Consider the following 18,751-nt stretch of genomic DNA (forward strand, 5'->3'; position numbering starts at 1 on the left):
GTTATCTGCTAATTATGACGATGATTTATGGCGATGACGACATCGCTGTGGAGATTTCTTTCTCGGCCCATGTTCCCCAAATAAACGTAAAAAATAACTAGCGCGTCAGCTCGCATTAGCACACTTGGCCATTTGCTAGATTGTACGCGCCACCTCTCGGTTATGCAGGTGCCGCGTTAAACTCGTTACTGCTTTTTTTGTGCGTCTTTTTTATTTTCGCTGGTCAGTGAAAAAAACGCTGACCTATTTATGTGGCTGAGAAAAGCCACATAAAATAAGCTTTCCTTGTGGGTTTGTATTACTAAGTCTACGTTAACTGCGTACAATTCACAGGTGTGAGCGATATGTGAATTCTACGTTATTTTAACCAGGCGTTTGCTTGGCAAGGAAATTATGAGCGAGAACTCATCACTCAAATATGAGACTTAGAATGATTTTTTTCTGGTGTGACCAAGTGTACTTCAGATATGTGCACTGTTGTCTTGAGATTTTGGTGGCCACTGGTAGTGTCCACCTGTGAGAGATTATTTTGTGCAGATGCTGGCGTCTGGACTTTGGATTTGCGTATGCAACTATGACCGGGTATTGCGTGAAATGTTATTCTGAAGTGTATATTTCTTGTTATTCCACTTTAAACTAAAGTGACATTGGTAATAATTGGTGGAATCCTTTAGGTAAACATACGAAAAATGCGTCTCTTAAGTGCGCTCAACTTTCGAAGGTAGTGATATGCGCGTGTGTGTTTTCCCAAATCTAGCAATGCTGCAATATTAATACTGTTTTCTTTTGAATGACGACATATGTTGACATTTTCTTATTTTCATTATGCTGAAGCCACAATTAGTTTTCACAAGCTTCTTGTGTCTACATGTTCTTACATAACCGTCGCAGTAATTCAGTATGTACTGCAGACTAATAGAGGTATCAATACGAGAAATAGAGCAATAGAAGCATTTGCAACGTCAGATAAAATTTATTTCAGTGAGTACAAAACAACCAGCAGTACAATCATACGAAATAAAGAAATGCATATGTAAAATAGTCTCAATAAGCAACATCGCGCTTCGGTTCACACGTATTCACACCAGAGATTTCAAAGCTCTCCAGCGCGTGGGCCTCGCTAAGTGAAGCAAACCCACGCCATCTTCCCGTTAGTTCGATCCATAGTTGCTACATTCATTCGCCATCACTTAGGCGTCACCACAGCCAGCTTTCCCGCAAGAGTTAAGTGCATAAAAAAAGAATGGCGTCCTCCAGAGACAAAAAAAAGAAAATCTGAGGTCTATGGACTGAACCGAGACAACCGGGCTACGAAAAAACTTAAACACAAACGAAACGCCGCCATAACCTTCAGCAAAACTGGCAGAGATTCTGACTAGCGCAGGTGATAACCAAAAACAAAACTGCTAATGTATTTCAGATCTAACGCCATTGTTAATTTTCAAGAAGTAAGCCCCCGAGAACAAAAATCATCCAGAAAGAAACCCCGATAACTGCACTAAGTCGCTCTATGTGCGGCACTTGGATGCATGAGGATCGTGACATCCGTTATAAATAAATATGCACTTTTCAAGAAATCGAACTACAGGCGCAAAAGAGCGCCGGAAACAGCAAGTGTGTATACGTCGACCTTTGGAAATGCAAATAAATATTTTTTTGTACATTTCCCCGCAAAACACGTGCGGAAACGTCAACACAAAAGCAAATACGTGGCCATCACCAGCTGAAGACAAAGGCGAAAATTTGCAAAACTAGTCCGATCACACAAAATGACTCTCCCAAAAGCTAAAACACGGGAGTTTACAATGCGCAGAGTGGTACAATTTTTACAGAATGCCACAGAGAAGTCATAATCTCTTGCGCAAGTTTCTCCATACACAAGCAGACAGACGTCATGGTTTTCTGCTTTGTACAAAAATGCAATTAAGACGAGCAGCCGTTTGTATTCGTGTGTGTGCGGTCTTTCACAGTGCCGTCTATTCAATGAGATGAGGTGTGCGATCTTTGTCGTTCATGTCGGCTGCTGTCGAAGAGAGAAAGAAAAGATTACAGCAACCGCGGCTATTTCATTCGCGCGCCGTTGGTTTCCATATACAAGCGTGGACGTCATGTCCAATCGCCAATTACAAAGGCTGGCTCTCGAAAATACGAGAAAAAACAGCGACGGGCTAAGAGTGCGAATGAACGCACAGCTCGACGCGCTTTTATTCACTGACTGATTGTTCCAGCCAAAGCCTATGTAATTACCCCCGCGCCCTCTTCGTAACCGCCACACAAAATATTGATAAAGTGGGGTAAAGGACACACGCGTGGCAGCTTCGTGTGGGAAACGCGTTTTCCCACGCCACGCGTTATTTCCTTCCATCGAGAGCTTTTGGGCAGCAGTAAACTCATAAAGTTTACATCCTTTTCTTGTTGTGCGTGTGCTTCAATGTCTGCTCTTCACACCAGTCCCGATTCCACGAGTACAGCGGCGACGAGGAACGTGAAGTAGATTGCGAGGAGCACGCCGCCGTAGAAGCGCCTGCTCTGGAAACGAGTCACCAGCATCGTGGCCAATGAAGAAAGCAGGCTGGTGGCTAGGCCAGAGAAGAGCACTGTGATCAGCTTGGAGTAGTGGAGCTGTTCAAGAAAAGAAAGCAAAAGAGGCAAGGTCGTTCGTTTTATGAATCGTCGGTAGGCCATAAAGCGCAGGAGGCGCTAAAGAAACCAACGTAATATGTGCAGCGTTCTGGGGAGACGTAAAAAAAGTTAAAAAGGGAAACGTCAGATACCGTCGCATCATTTGAGCTGAATTTGTAGGTTGCGGGCAGCGGTCGCATCTAGAGGGGGGTGAAATGCATAAACGCTCGTGGTGTTTATGCTTTCCTGCACTTTAATTAAAGAACCCCCAGGTTGTCAAACTCATTCCGCCGTCCTTCCCTACGGGGTACCTCAAAGCCCACAGCGTAGTTTCTGGACGCGACAAGCTCCACAATATTATCTATTTCCCTTTGTACTATATCCTAGAACACGTGCCCTAAATTATTCTTGGGCCTAAAAGCTTGTGGAAGGCACTTGAAGGTTACCAAAGAGACCGTTAGATAACATGGAATATAAAAGCCGATAATGGAAGAAACTGAAGAAAAAGAGATATAGATGAAATAAACAGCAACACCAGCACGATATGTTAATCTTGCGCAATAAAAGTTTTGAAGAAAGAATAAATTTGCAGAAACGCCATAACAACAGGGTGTAACAGCCACAGTAGCATTCCGAAATGACCGTATTGGAGAAATGCCACGATATTTCGCATACTCACCACAAGAACGTTGTCTGTTCCTGCTAGCTGAATAATGGACGGAATTCCAACACCAAGCAGGAGGGCTGTAGGTCAGTAGTTAAGGAGATCATACGAGACAGTGATACAATGAAGAAATATTTAAAGTCAACTGCGCTCATTATATTGGTAGAAATAATATTCGAAAACCACAATTGAGACGTAAAGTGTCATATGGAGTGTACAGAACGAGCGTTTGTAAATCAATATTTAGCTGTACTGCCAATCAGATTGCTGGACTAGATAACTGTGCAGGACTGAAACACTATCTCGGTGGGCCCAGCAACATAGTTTATAAAACATACAAATTTGAACATTTATTTCAGACGTACATCACCACTTCTCTGCACATCCTGGGAGGGCATGAAAAATGACAAAAGTGCAACGTAATTTTAATGGATAGCGTAGTAAGGTACCCACGAGAACAAAATTGGCGCATAATTAATTTCACTGGGTAAAGGATACTCAGGCAGGGTGTCCCAAAGCAGGCGGATATTGACATTCGTGGGTATCCTTTCCTTGCGATGTTCACGTTGGCCAGGAAATCTGAAAAAATAAGTGTAACAGAAGGTGGTTCTAGGTTTGTGTCTCTCAGATCCTGTTTTCATTTGCAATGAAGTATATCAATAACCGTCGCCTCATGAAGTTAAACAAAAAAAACTTAATTGACACTGGTCGGTATTTAATTGACATAATTTGATTGAAGCGTATATGGATTACTACATCGTGCTTTATATGATTCGGTCCCTTGAAGGTTCTGTATGTATATTCATAATACCGGATCTTTCTCGTGTGATTCACGTGAAAGATACGTAGAGGCCACCTGAACATTGTGTGAGTAGTGAGAAAGATCGACACATGAATACGAGGATGCAGACGAATTTGTTGAGCGGGTTTGGGCGAAAGAGGTGAGAATAAAGCAAATCGTCTTCTTTAGAAACAACCCTCCGCTTATAAGCTGTCAGACCCTAAAATTTTTTTAACTGCCAGATCTATCGAAAACCCCCAAAACATGACTTAGGTGAGGCCACGACGAATTACACGTTCAGTTAGCACTCGGACACATCACGCCTTTTTATACTTCACACTTTCTCGTTATTTACGTGGACAGCAATCATAGTACTACTTACCTAGAAGGCCATTTCCCCATGCGAGTATTGTGAGTCCAAGTATACCGTCACTAATGCGAAATACGATCCCGACGGCCTGCAAACAGAAAAAAAAAACATAACCTCATTTTTGTTATTAAAGTTGCATGACACGGACAAAAACTGCGTTAGTACTAGAGAGTTCTCAGCATAACCTGCGATTCGCAGCATTTTATGCCACATATTTCAGATATGCCAGTGAAGTCAATACTATCAAGTTCTTATTGCAGTTTCCAATGACTATTAGAAACAAAACTTGTTGTTTTAATTATTTACATTCTTTTCATTTCGTCCGTACTTGAAATGAATGTAGCGTACACTATTCGCAAGGATGCCATAAGAAAAGTTCAACTTCCTGTGACGCTCACTCCGTGCAGAGCATTGAGTTCAATGCATGTAAGCGCCATAAAACAGGAAGAACACTTTACTATACGTGATGCAAGTTGGTGATTGCATAGCACTAGCCTATTTTTCATGCTAACCTTGTAAACGTGATGAAATTGATGTGGCATGCTCAAATTTCGGGCGGAATAAGCCAAAACATTTTACTGCCAGAGCTCTCTTCCGCCTGCTATTCCTAGTTCCTCCGGAAGCCCAGTTCTGAGAAATAACGCATGGAACCAAACAGCTTGTAAGCAAGTTCAAACTATTTATGCGCCTTTCGACAATCGCCTCACTCAGCACAACGTCCGCAAGAAAAACAATATAGCTTCGCTGTGCGTGCGTGCATGAGGTAAAAGAAAATGGCATCATTGCGTGACTTTTTTCCTCTAACGATGCTTGCGAATCTCCTCGGTTGATTACCTTCAGGCGAGCCATATACAAAACGGGGTCTAAATGGAATGCCCAGTGGGGTGCGTCGAATAAAACGACGCTCCAGCAAGAACGCTCAGTCGGCACCTGTTCTCACCTGCAGCAAGACGACGATTTCCATGGAGATCACGTATATCCAGACGACGCCGACAAAGAAGCCGGCGTAGGCAAAGGCGAAGTGGTACTTTGGCGCCTTGTCGTTCTCGGACGTGAGCAGCACGGCCACCCCAACCAGAGCCCCCGCCGCGGCAACGACCGTCCAAAGGGGAACCACACCGCCAATCTCCACTTTTCCCACTGCGTGCGTAGGTTGGATAGGAGGGCAGCGATCCACGTTAGGAGCGAGTACGGAGGGAAAATATTGAGCCGCAAAGGCTTCATTGTTTTATTACCGCATTGTTCGTATAGATACTTTTTTTTTCCAGGGGATAAAAGCTTTCGATTACCTCCAGAACGCGCCTGTTCCTGGCTATTTCTAGGCAGCATGCGTAGCAGTCCTTATACGTCTGTCTTACAACCGCAACGCTGTCATATATTTTGCCTACGTACCCAACGCGCAATTGGCGAAAATTACTATGGCGTTTATATTCACTGTTCTGTCGTTCTGACGGTCGTCCGGATACCGAGGTTGGCCGGCTTAAGTGGGGTCAGAAGCTACGTACCTTACCTATCTAAACGAGTGGATAGAAATACAGACATTTCCGGCAAGTGTCCGCTGGATAGGCACGAAGGATTAGTGGCAGCGTTTTTGTTGTGAGACAGATACATGGGGAATGCACGTATGGTATGTAGATATAGCGAAGAACACGCACACAAAATCTAAATCGTTCGCATTATAAGGTCGACCTCCACTTCTGAGTAATGCTTTATCAAAGGTTGTTAGAGTACTAGCCACGTAAACGCGGAAGTTTCCGCGTTCATGTGGAAAGCATAAATAATTTTAAATTGAAGTTTAGTGCAATCAACCGATTTCAGCATTCATGTAAACATTAACGCTAATATGCAGTATCGAAAACTCTTTGAAAACCACACGTTTCCATGGAGTTCTCTACAGAGAAATTCAGTATAGCAAGCAGATGAGCGAGCGCATGTAATCGTTCTTTATCAATGTCTAACATGACTCGATCTTCAGTACGGCAATTTTGTGAAATCTACAAGAAATACTTGTGAACGGATCCTGCAAATTCCACGAAAGGACTGCTTACGCCCAAAGACGAAGACGAGGAATACGGGGACCGTAATGCAGTGGATCACGTTGAGAGGGCGGCACCAGTTGTTGTTCTTCTTGGTGAGGTCCACCACGGGCGTCGTTATTGCCAATGCAAAGAAGACAGGAATCTATCGGAGAGGAAGAGGAACAGCGCTGAAGTCATGTTCCCTTTGCCGCTAGGAAAGTAACAAATAAGCACGCAAAAAAACAGCTTAAATCACTGTACCAGCTATATAGCCTAAGCTGCGCATCCATGTGACGTAGGATTGTACGGTTACAGTGCGTAACACTAGGAACACCTTTGCGGGCGGCGTGACAGTGCCCACACAAACAGTTAGTGTGTACGTGCGTGTGTGTGTAGGTTTTTTTATCCTTCTCTCTCTCACCTATCGCATCCCCTTGCCCCTCCCCCAGTACAGGGTAGCCATCCGGAGATAATCTCTGGTTAACCTCCCTGTCTTTCCTTTACCTTTCTCTCTCTCTCTCTCTCTGTCGTCATCTGTTGTTGAGCTTGCCCTAGCTCATAGTCTAATATATGCCATTACAATTCCATGCTATTCTAGAAACAAGCGTTCTGTGAAAATTTGCTTAGAATATATCGGCGCAGACGTTTCTAGGGTATCTGCTGCAACGTCTCGCCGAATGATAACAAAGGCAAGCAAACAATGTGATTAACTCTTTGTATTTACTCGTAATCTATGTTTTTTTTTATACCTAGGGTGCAATGCACTAAACTAAAGCCCATTAGACGTAGTGGGGACGTCGATAGCATCATTTCTGTGCAAACAAGTCTCTGTGCAGTTAAGGGCTTCATGAGATAACATTGTGAACCTGACGACCTCAATGAAGGTGCTGTAGTATCGCGAAATCAACCATCGTTGTACGCCATCCTCCGGAGTGGGTCCATATCTGTTCTTAAGTATTGTCGTCCACAAGAGTAAAAAACAATGTACTGTGGATCATTTCTTCAAAACAAAAGTCCCAACCGAACGTGCCTAAAAGCGAACGGAGAAGAAATATCAAATCGATGTGTGGTCACTCTGCAACCTTGGTTATATTTTCTGCGTGACGTGTTTTACAACGTTCACACCGAATTAGATAAGCTAATGTCGGAGTACGCCTTACTCACATAGCACAATAAGAAATTATTTTGTCCTATTCGGGAATCAATCAATAAATACTACGCTTCCTCAAACATGCCGGATTTATGTGTAAATATTGAAATGAAGAATTCCCCTTTAATAAGCTCAACCATATCACTGCACTCATTGTACCACTTCTGCTTTCTAGTTGTTCGAACGCGCCTGCGCAGCAGCAAGAGCAGGGCAGGCAGCTACCTTAAAGATGCTGACGAGGTACATCAGGAACGGTTCCCTTTCCTTCTCGTCCAAGTTAACTGAGAGAAGCTTGTTGATCACATCTAAAACAAGGCTCGTCGAACTCTCTTCCTCCTTCTCCAGCGTAATGCAAGGAGTCTTGTCCAGCTTTGAGCTTCGCCTTGGTTTATCGACGACAATGGTAAGTGTGTCCACTGCAAGAAAGAAAAAAAAAACATGTACTGCTTTAAGCTTTGCGAGGCTTCAATTGGCTGGTTAAGTCGAATGCAGAAGCACATAATCTGTTCCTTGTATAAGACTTAGCTTACGAGCTGAGAATCAAGAATATGGCTGAAAATTTGGAAGAAAACGCGTTTGTGTCATTCATTGTTTATCGTGCGGGATCCACAACAAATGTGAATGTTTGCTTCGTTAGGGTATAGTGCTTCCAATTTAATGCATCATTGTGTATGTCGGAAACGGTACTACGAACTAGAACTTCGAGTTCGAGGCTATGTGGCTAGGCTTCGCGGGAATTAAGCTTTTGCTCAAACTCCGAGTTCCGTAAACTGCAAAGAAAAATGGACTTCTGGGATTGTCTCCTTCGTCACTGGAACCGAGAGGTGGAATAGTTTCGGTGAACTTATAGTCGAGTGTGAGCAGACCACTTCTGACAATTTTCATCAAAGCCTCGCACACTTCAAACTTGATGAGCGACAGGTTACGCTCACAAATTAATTGAAGCATGACGATATCCATGTCCCTTACGAGCTAAATGAAGGCACTGTTCATGTGACACTACTATAAAACGGGCACAAAAGATTGCACTAACCGGTACAGGAGACTATTATTCGTCAATTAAGGAGATTATTAGTTGCAAGCCAACGTAAGTGGGCCGTACATCGGTTTTCAAGATAACTAATCTCGAAGACTTGAGCTCACCATCAACTTCCTCTTCAAGGCAATCAGCGCCGAGGTTGATGTAGTAGACACCTTCATTGGGATCTGGCACTATGTTGTCTTTCTCGGCCACTTCAACTTCATTTCGCGGTTCGGTGTTCAGGTATCTGAAGGCTTTAGACAAAAATATAATTGGAATGATTATGTAAAACAACAGCGCGTGAGGGAGGCTGACCTAATGTTTACAACTTTTAAGTAGTAAGACCTTTATATTTGGATACATATTTCATTTCTGTCACTATTTTGCCTCTGATTATTCTAATCACTCGACCTCATGGAAGACTACAGCAGAACAAAAAAAAAATTTGTATTTCCCCAGCCACAGTGCTGTGTTTCTGTCTTCCACAGCTTGACAGGCCTCAAGGCATTCAAAGACAGGCTCGAGTAAGAACTTTAGATTGGCCAAAATCGACCACAGTTATTTGCTTAATCTCTACTAGTGAACTACCCTTAAATTAGTGAAGTCAGTTGTACATAAAGGTTACCTGCTGTACGAAGAACCTCCAATACAATATTATTTAAAGTGAAGCGAAGCACCTAGCTATTAGTGAAAAGAGTAAAGAGAAGCAAGGCAAAGAGATTCGACACAATATGACAGACTTAACAAATGTGGCAAAAGAAAGATGCTACTTAATATTAATACGGCACAACCCGCCGTGGTTGCTCAGTGGCTATGGTGTTGGGCTGCTGAGCACGAGGTCGCGGGATCGAATCCCGGCCACGGCGGCCGCATTTCGATGAGGGCGAAATGCGAAAACACCCGTGTACTTAGGTTTAGGTGCACGTTGAAGAACCCCAGGTGGTCAAAATTTCCGGAGTCCTCCACTACGGCGTGCCTCATAATCAGAAAGTGGTTTTGGCACGTAAAACCCCATAATTTAATTAATACGGCACATCATCGCAACGTCACGTTTCCGGACAGGCGTGTTTTTTTTATTTGTTCAATCAGAAGTTCGTAAGCGAAGTCCGGATGAATATTACGAATATGGAGAAAGACTACACAGAAGTAATCAGAGGCATGTCCTTTCGTAAACGAACATATGAAAAAAATTGCTGCTACAAAGCAACGGCTTACGACAGGAGTGTCGTAATACGGGAGACTGGTTGTGTTGTCGACAACACCCAGTGCACTCACCTATTGGAACAACATAACTGCGCTCAGGGTCGTCAAAAACGTGCCGTCTTCCATTGAAGGTCACTTCGCTTGAAACTGTACATGCCTCTGTAACCGAAAGGAAGCGCCAAACAGGGGAATATGAAATAAGGTCCTAGACGGCTGGCTACGAATAAAGTAAGGTATATTGTGAGAACAGGTACCTTCGGGGTATACCAGTGAAGATTTACCATAAACGGACTCGAGAAGACTGTCACAAGAACACGCTCGATGCACTCGCAGCCTCCGTTCGCACTTGCGTTTTTTTTTCCCCTATTGGCGATCCGGAGAGGCGCCAGCGTTTGCGTCAGGCGTGTCCTTGCGTCGATCTTCTCGCCGTCCCTTTATGCTAAATGCAAGACACATGTCCGCGTTGCCTGTTCTTTTTGAGTTGCAGCAATGTACCTGTTCTTGTGACCAAGAATGCGGTACCTGGTGGTGGTTTTCTTTTTTTGTGGGTAGGTGGAAGCTTGGCCGTGTGGTACGCACTCATTTGTGTCTTAAGCTTTACGGTTGGCATTTGCCAGCATGTGTTTTTGGGGCTATAGCGCTCTTGGGCGGGACACCACACTGTGGGCGGTGAGGCGCGCCATCTTAGCGCTGGGGCCTGGAAGACAAAGACCCAAGAATTAAGGCATTTGTCCTGCGTTCGAGCACTTTGCATTCCTTTTTAGTTCTCTTGAAGTATACTAAACTTTTCGATTTCCCACTCAAATAAATAAATGTGTCACGCGGCGCTTCAATCACCGTATACTTCTTAATAAATAAAATATGCAATTCATTATGCTCAAACTCATATTATAAGGCGTTCATTGTTGGGGATTCGAAACCGCTGCACTAGTTCACATTCCGAAAGACAGTACGGCGTGTTTTGAGGAACAAGCACTATTGCATTGTTGTCTCTGTTGTCAAAGACGAACAGAGGAAGGTGAACGTAGTGCTGGAAGGAAGGACACTTTAAAAAGGCTTACATCCATAGGATTGCAAACAGGAGCTTGTTCGCGCTTCTGCTAGCGTGCTGAGTTTGGTAATAAAATGCAGTACTCGAACGCAGGATATGCAGACGACTTATGACTTTGATACATATTCGACGGTCAAGAAAAGCACAAGTCTCACGAAACACGTTGTTCTCCATGCAACATCAATCATCATAACGTCGTCCATTCCCATTGAACTGTAGGCTTAACAAGTTGTGTCAAGGTGGGTTCCACGAACATCATCAAAATAAAAGCAGAAGAGGTGCACATACACATCAGCAGGATAACATGCTTCACTTTATATATGTGCTGCCGTCAACAAGATGCATGCCTTCATGGGTCCAAGCGTCAAGGTATTCACAATAAGCAGACATTATTTTCAACACATCAGACGCACATGAAAAGTCGGCCTCCATGACAGTGTTTTCACTATGAGATACACTTGGTTTATTATACACTGTAGGAATTCGAATGTTTTTTTTTGTTTTTTTTTTGCACCCCGATGTACAGCACATAACACATTGTCACGACCAGAAAACAGCAACAATGGTGTCACAATAACAGCGCTGAACATGTCAGAGTCAGAACCTCCTGCAACAGTGCATAAAGCTACGGAACGAAAAAGTGTTGGAAGCGGATGAGATGGAACGTAAAAGACAACGGGAAAGAGAGCTTTCACACGCCCTTAATACAGTCAGTGACAGTAGAATCATCGCAACTATTGGCATGGAATAGCCAACATGAAAAACCGAAACAAATGAACAGAACCAGAACGAGAAAGGTATGAGAACTCGGAGAGCTTACGACTCTCGAGGTACTCCTGGAATAAGGGAGACAAAGACGCCACGGGCCGTCATGGGCAGCGGGAACGGTACAGTGAAAGGGGAGCAGAAAAATAATTGAAAGGACAGCTTTGTATACCTTACTTGCGTGAGGCCACAGAAACGTCGAATCCGCCTTTTAACAGCCACGCCTCAGCTGAAAGTGCGTGTTCCCGACCTTGGTCTCGGAAGACCTCCTCCTTCCCGCAGGAGAAAGGGGGACTTCCGTTGCACTTTTTCGTGAAGCCGTCTGCCAAAAGCTCGGAGAGAGGTTTCTGCATCTCACACACACGATCTGGTGGACGCGTATCAGCACCGAGGTGAGGTGGCACTGCTGACGCAGAAATGGCGCCCATCCGGTTTGGCAGTTTGAGCTGCAAACCGTAAGCACCAGCAGCGCTGGTCGTGTGGCGAAGCACCTACCGTTTTTGGAAGGCTTTTCGTTGTGGCACGTTTTTTCTTCGTCTCGCTGTTTGCGATTCTGCTCTTTAGCCAGGTACCTCTGGTAAACTATTCCACTAACGATGACCACAGTAATGTATACGCAGTAGAGGCAGATGAAACCTGCATGGTAATAAAGAAACAAAACGCTGAGCTTCAAGGCTGAACGCTGAATTTCTTCCTTCCTAGGCTCAGTCCATTTCTTTCGTTATGTAAGCTAATCAGTTTGCTCTTTGCCATTGTAATGCCATCTTTTAGAAAACATTAGCTTAAAGCTCTTTACAGGTTTTCTTTTAATTTGATCCTTTGAGCTTAACTTTGGACTTAACGGTTGGCAAAACTACTGTTATCACAAGTTCATGTCAAAATTTTCTGAACTAGTATTGTGCTGCAGAACTGCCACGCGTTCCGCAGAATTTTGATATTTTAGTAAGCCAAAAACATTCTCACATTGGTACGTCATATTCGTCCTTATGAACGAAAGAACGACCATTATAACATCGTAATGAAATGCTTATGTCAATTGTCACCTAAAGCCTAAATTAAGAATAAATTAAGAATTAAATTAAGAATAAGACGCAGTTATTATGGGTGATGAACCTTGGAAAAGAAATCATTGGTTTCCTAGCTAAGTTTTATCTTATCTTTATTCATCGTTATCTTACTTCAATAATATTTTAATATTTTAAGGAAATAACTTCGCCTTACCTATAGCATGCATCATGGTGATCTCTCCCGTGTAAAACAAATAGAAGGCCCAGGCCGCGGCGGTGAAGTAGAACACGCAGTCCCTTGTGAAGGGTCGAGCGGCCAGCTTGAAAGGCTTCGAAAGAAACACCGATCCGGCTACAACTGTGGTGACGAAAATCCCGCCACCTGCGCAGGAGCAAACAATTTAGGCCTGTGAAAGTTCATGCTCCAAGTAACATTGTTCTGCGTTATCGGCAGGCGGCTGTTTGGAAACAGCAAGAGCAAAACGTTTTTCCATGCTATAAACCGAGCGACAGGGATTGCATTATTTCAGTAAAGCCTTATAATGCTGACTAGATTGTCTAGGCAATACTGAAAGGTTATTACTGTATATGAAGGATTTCAAGAGTGCCAGGTGAAGCCTTTCAGATACAGTTATTGTTGGTACTTCTTGCAAGTACTTTAGACATCATGTGCGGCACCAGTAGAATTAAAGCTTGCGTGGCTCTAATACCGCCTTTCCCATGGTGTCCAAGGTAATTATTTTGTACAAAATTAATGCGCTGCTCACGACTGACTGATGTTTGGTTTGAAAGTGTTCTTTTTCCAGGTTCGTTTCATTGAATAAATTTCATGAATGAATTAAAAACGAATGACTTTACCTGCCTTTCAAAGAACCACGCTTTACGAACGTTTGAGCATGAAGATAAATTGTTCGTCGAACATTCAACATTCAAGTGAATGAATGAATCGACTAGTCATTCCTACATCACTGCAAAAGAAATAGTTTCAACCAACCAGACAAGATATTTCACACAGCTGGGCACATCAAGGAAACTTCGGAAAATCCGATATAGATTACGAAGTTCAACCCACCAATAAGGCCTCCAATGACAAGCTCGTATGATCCTTGTCTCACTCCTGCTAGGGCAGCGAAGATGTCTGGAGAGCCATTCCCGAATGCCAGGAGTGTGACGCCATGCACTTTAGTCAAGGCAACATCATATATTTTTATATAAATCTACGTGGTACTATATTCCAATGAACCCTCTAAATAATCAAAGCACAATGACTACCAGCTGGACTGCCACCATTTTTATCTGTAGATTATTTTGTTTATCAAATACAGATCTTGAAATCTAAACACGTTGTCAGTGCTATGAATTTACGACAATGGTATGCTGTAATATCTAGGGAAATCAAATCTATCAGCCACGACAAGAAATTGGGCCAAAGCCATGTCAAGCATTCCGAATGCAGGATGACATGCATTATGAATAAAAAGAAAACTGTAGAAAGAATTGCAGCACCATTTCACTTCACAGTTTACTGTAGCGAGTGATAAAACGTTCTCACTATTAGGACGACATTTAAACTATTGTCGGATATTTGGTGTAGTAGATATACAGCCCACATTTATGTAATGCAAAGGATACTGCCATGTTCTGGGACATGTGTAGCGTCTTTGAGATGACAAACAACGCTGGAGTCAGGCTGAAAAGAAAAATAAAGTGTTATTTTTCAACTGAATGCGAGATGATCGGACATAAGGAGTTTGTTGCCTTCAAAATACAGTATCGTACACTGTGGTAAATAAGACGACAACGCTAAATAAACTAGAATGACCTTAGTTGGCACAAATTTGGTGATATGCGCCTGGGTATAGCACAGTTGATTCAACATGGTTGCGCTGTGTTACTAGCTTTAGCGATTCACTTAACGCATTGTCATAAGAGGGCAGGCGCTCGTATTTCTTTCTTTTTGTGCATCTCACTTGTTAATTTATTAACCGTTCTGAGAGACAAGCATGCTGAATTGCTGCACACGTTTGCGACACGGTACCTGAGGTAAGCAAGAGAATGTGTCCATTCGCTATGCAGAAATGAATTGCTTTCTTAATTCAATTCTTGCTCTTGCTTTCGCAACCGTTAAATCACTTCCTGTAAGTGTGAAAACCGGCGCAGGCATGACAGGCTATGAATTTGTCGTAGCCTAACGGACTGATGGTCACTTACAAGTCACCTGACGTAACGCCGAGGCCGACGAACAACACGAGTAACCACGCCACCTGTGAGTGGAGAAAGATTAAGAAACGTAAATACATCGGTCAAACAGGCGGTACGTAGAGGATAATAGCGCATAAAACCAAACCCTAATCTCGTAACACGTGCAGTGTTACTCTTTTTTATCCTCGTATCGACCTTGAGCATGTCAGGCTAACGGAAAGTTAACCAGAATACTTCTGTTATATCTCGACAAGGCGCAGACATAGATGTAGTTAGGGTTCTTCTACTTTATGTATGCGTAAAATATTGTACCCCAACAGTCACTCCTAAATTGTAACTCGAGAAGTTCACATAGATTGGTTAAATAAAGGTAAAACACGCAAAATATGGAAGTTGTCTCGCGCGGAGGTAATATTTAGAATATTTACCCAGTAGCCCCCAAATTTAACAATCTTATACACTTGATGAGAGTAACACGTTAATCTCGTTTATGCTGAGTGGCAGGCGACAGCTAACACTTACTCGACGATTACGATTATGCATCTTGTTGCTGAAACCTTCCTGTATCTTTTGTGCGCCATTAACGCCAATAAAGAAAGAGGGACAAAGAAATTGATCTTGCAGCCCTCGCTATTTCATAACGCTAAATGTTTTGACACTTCATGGCTTGAATAGTGCATGTGTGACGTTAAGGTGACGTGACGCTGATGTAAAATAAAGCTACATGAATAGTACATTTTCTATCGAGACAATCTGCAGGTTCAAGATTGACTTCAACTTTCAAAGAACTCATCTATGACAAAACTTTAATCTAATTATGACAGCCTACAACTATTACTTGGAACAAACTGCGATAATCATCGCAATGCTTGCTTGGATAGCTAAGTAGCCGCCAACATTTTTTGGGTCGCCACGCCTGAAGCCGAAACACCTTTATGATGCAATACTGGCCATCACCTTTATGCAAGCCATGGCACGATGCCACCTTCATACGCCGTTGCGATTGCCCTTATCTGTGGTGAACTTTCATAGCATGTTGTTTGCGCACAACCATGTAACGACGTATGCGACGCTGGTTATGGGGCATCTATAAACTTAGGCAATCCCTGTCGCGGACTTGTGGCGCGGCATTGCTTAATGATGTGATGCGGAGGACACAGCTGCATATTGGGAGCGACAGCATGAGAAATTTCTCTTCTAGATGGTCAGCTTTCTGACGGAGAAAGACAGCAAAACTAATTCTTCAAGTAAAAATAAGAAAGAGAAGAGAGAGAAAAAAGAACATCTTAGATCCTGGTGTGCTCCACAAATACAGCATTTATCGGTTTCATGTCACCAAAGTGTGTTCCCCTGCCTTTGAAGCAGCGTCATTTTTATATAAGCTGCAAAAATATATGTAGAATTCAATTAGTTTCAATTACATCTGTTGCGAGCTGCAATCTGGCAGCCATGCGTAAGCTTAACATAGTTTGCTGTTTTTCATAGCAAAAGAAAGCATAATTCGCTTAATTCGCATAAAAGTGGAACGTGGCATTTTTATGTGTTAATAAAGGATGACGCAATGTAGGTAATTGTATTTTAAAATGTCAGTTTTCTTCTTCATGTAAAAGCTAAAAGGAAGATATGTACACGTCATTATTGTATTGTGCACTGAACCCTCACTCCCTAGCGGCTTTGCATAGAGCTCGTGACCAAGCATGCACAGGGTGCTAGCACACAATACTAAGAACCTCTGGTGAGGCCATCGCTGGAAACTGACAACAGAAAGACTCAGCTTGAACGAGATCTCTAGAGTGGCGCTAACCCAGTTTAGCAGAGCTCTTCGAAAATATATCGAGCATTAAGAGCAAGAAATGCAGTTGAGCAGGTGATGAGCGCAGAAAAAATAACCCGTGGCCCACTACACTAAAATAATTGTTGCAAACGAAAAAGAAAACGCAGTTGAGCTTGGCGAGGCATTAGGTGGAGCAATAAAAATGACAAATGTGCACGTATGGGATGTATTTGGCTGACGCAGAGCGAAGGTAACTGGAGCTCCGATTATGATGATGGTGATGGCTATTGTAATTTACATGTATGAAAAAACACGTGCCGTTTTTATCGCTTTCTTTTGCTATGAGCCATAATAACATTTTTGACGTTTATTCGCGGAGTGTAATAGTTGCGGTTCCAAGAATCCCTTCCCCTCAACTTGTTCCATCACACAACATTCCTCGAATGTGACTAAAGGCCTAAATATGATCAAAGAAATTAACAGGTGACACTATGTGCTCAAACAGCGCACTCACCGTGAGCAGGAGAGACTCCACGTAGTGCTGCGGGCCCAGGAGGCAGTAGATCACCTCCATGTAGTTGACGAAGCCCATGTTGGGTGCACATGATGGTTCAGAACGAACGAACTCACACTTGTCAGTCAGGTTCAAGCTCGTCACGTCCCGACACTGCACAAATGGTGCGCTAAAGTTAAACTGCGGCCTATGTCGTCGTGCTGATTCGAATGGCGTAGTAAAATCAGGCATGTAAACTCTGGCACAAACTCCACACCCGGTTTAGAAGCTGCACTCAACGAGTTTAGATTCACCACAACATTGCAGTCGTAAGATACAGAAAAACATTATCGACGCTACTGAAGGAATGCTCCTGAAGCGGGAGCACATTTAAATGAAAAAAAAAATATATGTATATAGGGAGAGATTTTTGCCCGATCGCAGTATGGCAAATTTTAATTCTTAGTGTTTGAGAGGTTATGGGCTTTGGCACGTTGGCCAAGCTTTCTTTCCTAAATGCTGGAAGTCTCTGGTAGTCTAGAACAAAAGGATTACCATTGTAATAGCAAAAAAAAAAAAAAAAACATGTCATGTGCAAAAAAGGAAAATATGCAGAAAATTGTAGCAATGTATTTCTTTGTCGAAAAATAAAACGTATGAAAATATAAAGCATTTAGGATTTGCAAAAACAGCTGTGCTATCCGGACTGTTATGGTTTCTATTACCGTGAAATTGATCCCCCGGATAAATGTCATATTGCGTAGAACAACATATACAGAGGTAATTTGTAGCCTCAATTTATTTTATTACCTTTTTGATATTTCCCATCGCAAGGCTGCCAGATCGGGTACAATGTATCTTCTGGCGAGCTTAAGTCGGCAATAAAATTTCCTTTTAACATGTCTGCATTTCGTACCGCATAACGCGTGCTTTATGGAAGCCACATTGAATTGAAATTGGGGCCCAAAGCGCGGTTTATGAAAAGAATTTCGAAAGCACATCACTTCTGAATCTTGGACACTCGAAATCGAACTCGGAAGTAACTTCGCTAATAGCCATCATTTCACGTCTAAGATATACTAGGTTTCCGATTTTCTTTTCTTTTGAGGAAGTAAACTGGAAAGAAGACGACGACTCACCGAAACCGCCATAAACTCGACCGCAGCTGTGGACACCATTCTGGAGTATGGTAGACGCTCAAACGAGGTCTCAAACACGAGGTCGCTTCAGAGAACTGGTCCGAACGAAAAGGCACGATGTAAAAGTCGCTCCAAAGTCGTTCACGTGGATGCATCGGCTGAAGGGGCGAACCCGTGCTGAGGCCACGGAGCCTGGGACACCGCTTAAGTAGCGCCTGTCGCGAGCCGCTCCAGTCCCCGCCATTGGTCCAGGATGAGCAGTCACGTGGTTTCCTTGCACGTCCGGTGTCGTCCTGCGTGCCAATCACGACAGTGCAACGACGGTCCGCGTACTTTGGACCGCAAAACACATGCGACGACGTAGAGGAGGGTGGTTGGTACGCGACGATACATCGCTCTTGTTGTTCCGCTATACGCTTCCCTCTCCCGTCCTACCTCCGCACGCCTTCTCGCCCCACTACTCAACTTCTAGTATGTTCCCTCGGCCTCTC

The 18,751-nt window shown here is 43.3% G+C and overlaps 1 protein-coding gene across 1 annotated transcript; it reads right to left on the minus strand.

Annotated features, from left to right (window-relative positions):
- Positions 1-953: 953 nt before the first annotated feature.
- On the minus strand, positions 954-18,427 carry LOC126545042 (mitochondrial sodium/calcium exchanger protein-like). Its single transcript, XM_072287216.1, has 16 exons — positions 18,261-18,427; positions 17,143-17,295; positions 14,864-14,916; positions 14,284-14,342; positions 13,725-13,826; positions 12,867-13,034; positions 12,141-12,281; positions 9,902-9,988; positions 8,749-8,880; positions 7,828-8,021; positions 6,486-6,618; positions 5,378-5,577; positions 4,450-4,525; positions 3,785-3,865; positions 3,302-3,366; positions 954-2,622 (listed from the first exon to the last, which is right to left on the minus strand). The coding sequence occupies exons 1-16, from the start codon at positions 18,297-18,299 to the stop codon at positions 2,443-2,445; spliced, it is 1,863 nt and encodes a 620-aa protein (XP_072143317.1). The 5' UTR covers positions 18,300-18,427; the 3' UTR covers positions 954-2,442.
- Positions 18,428-18,751: the final 324 nt, after the last annotated feature.

The sequence above is a fragment of the Dermacentor andersoni genome, chromosome 3 (genome assembly GCF_023375885.2).
Source record: "Dermacentor andersoni chromosome 3, qqDerAnde1_hic_scaffold, whole genome shotgun sequence".
Lineage (NCBI taxonomy): Eukaryota > Metazoa > Arthropoda > Arachnida > Ixodida > Ixodidae > Dermacentor > Dermacentor andersoni.

What these genes read in the sequence shown, in the direction of transcription:
- LOC126545042 (XM_072287216.1), bottom strand. Translation starts at nt 18,299, where the DNA reads ATGGTGTCCACAGCTGCGGTCGAGTTTATGGCGGTTTCG. An exon ending in GGCGTTACGTCAGGTGACTT is followed by an intron (nt 14,343 to 14,863) that starts GTAAGTGACCAT and finishes TTTTCTTTTCAG; the next exon opens with CCTGACTCCAGCGTTGTTTG. An exon ending in CATGTCCCAGAACATGGCAG is followed by an intron (nt 13,827 to 14,283) that starts TATCCTTTGCAT and finishes CTAAAGTGCATG; the next exon opens with GCGTCACACTCCTGGCATTC.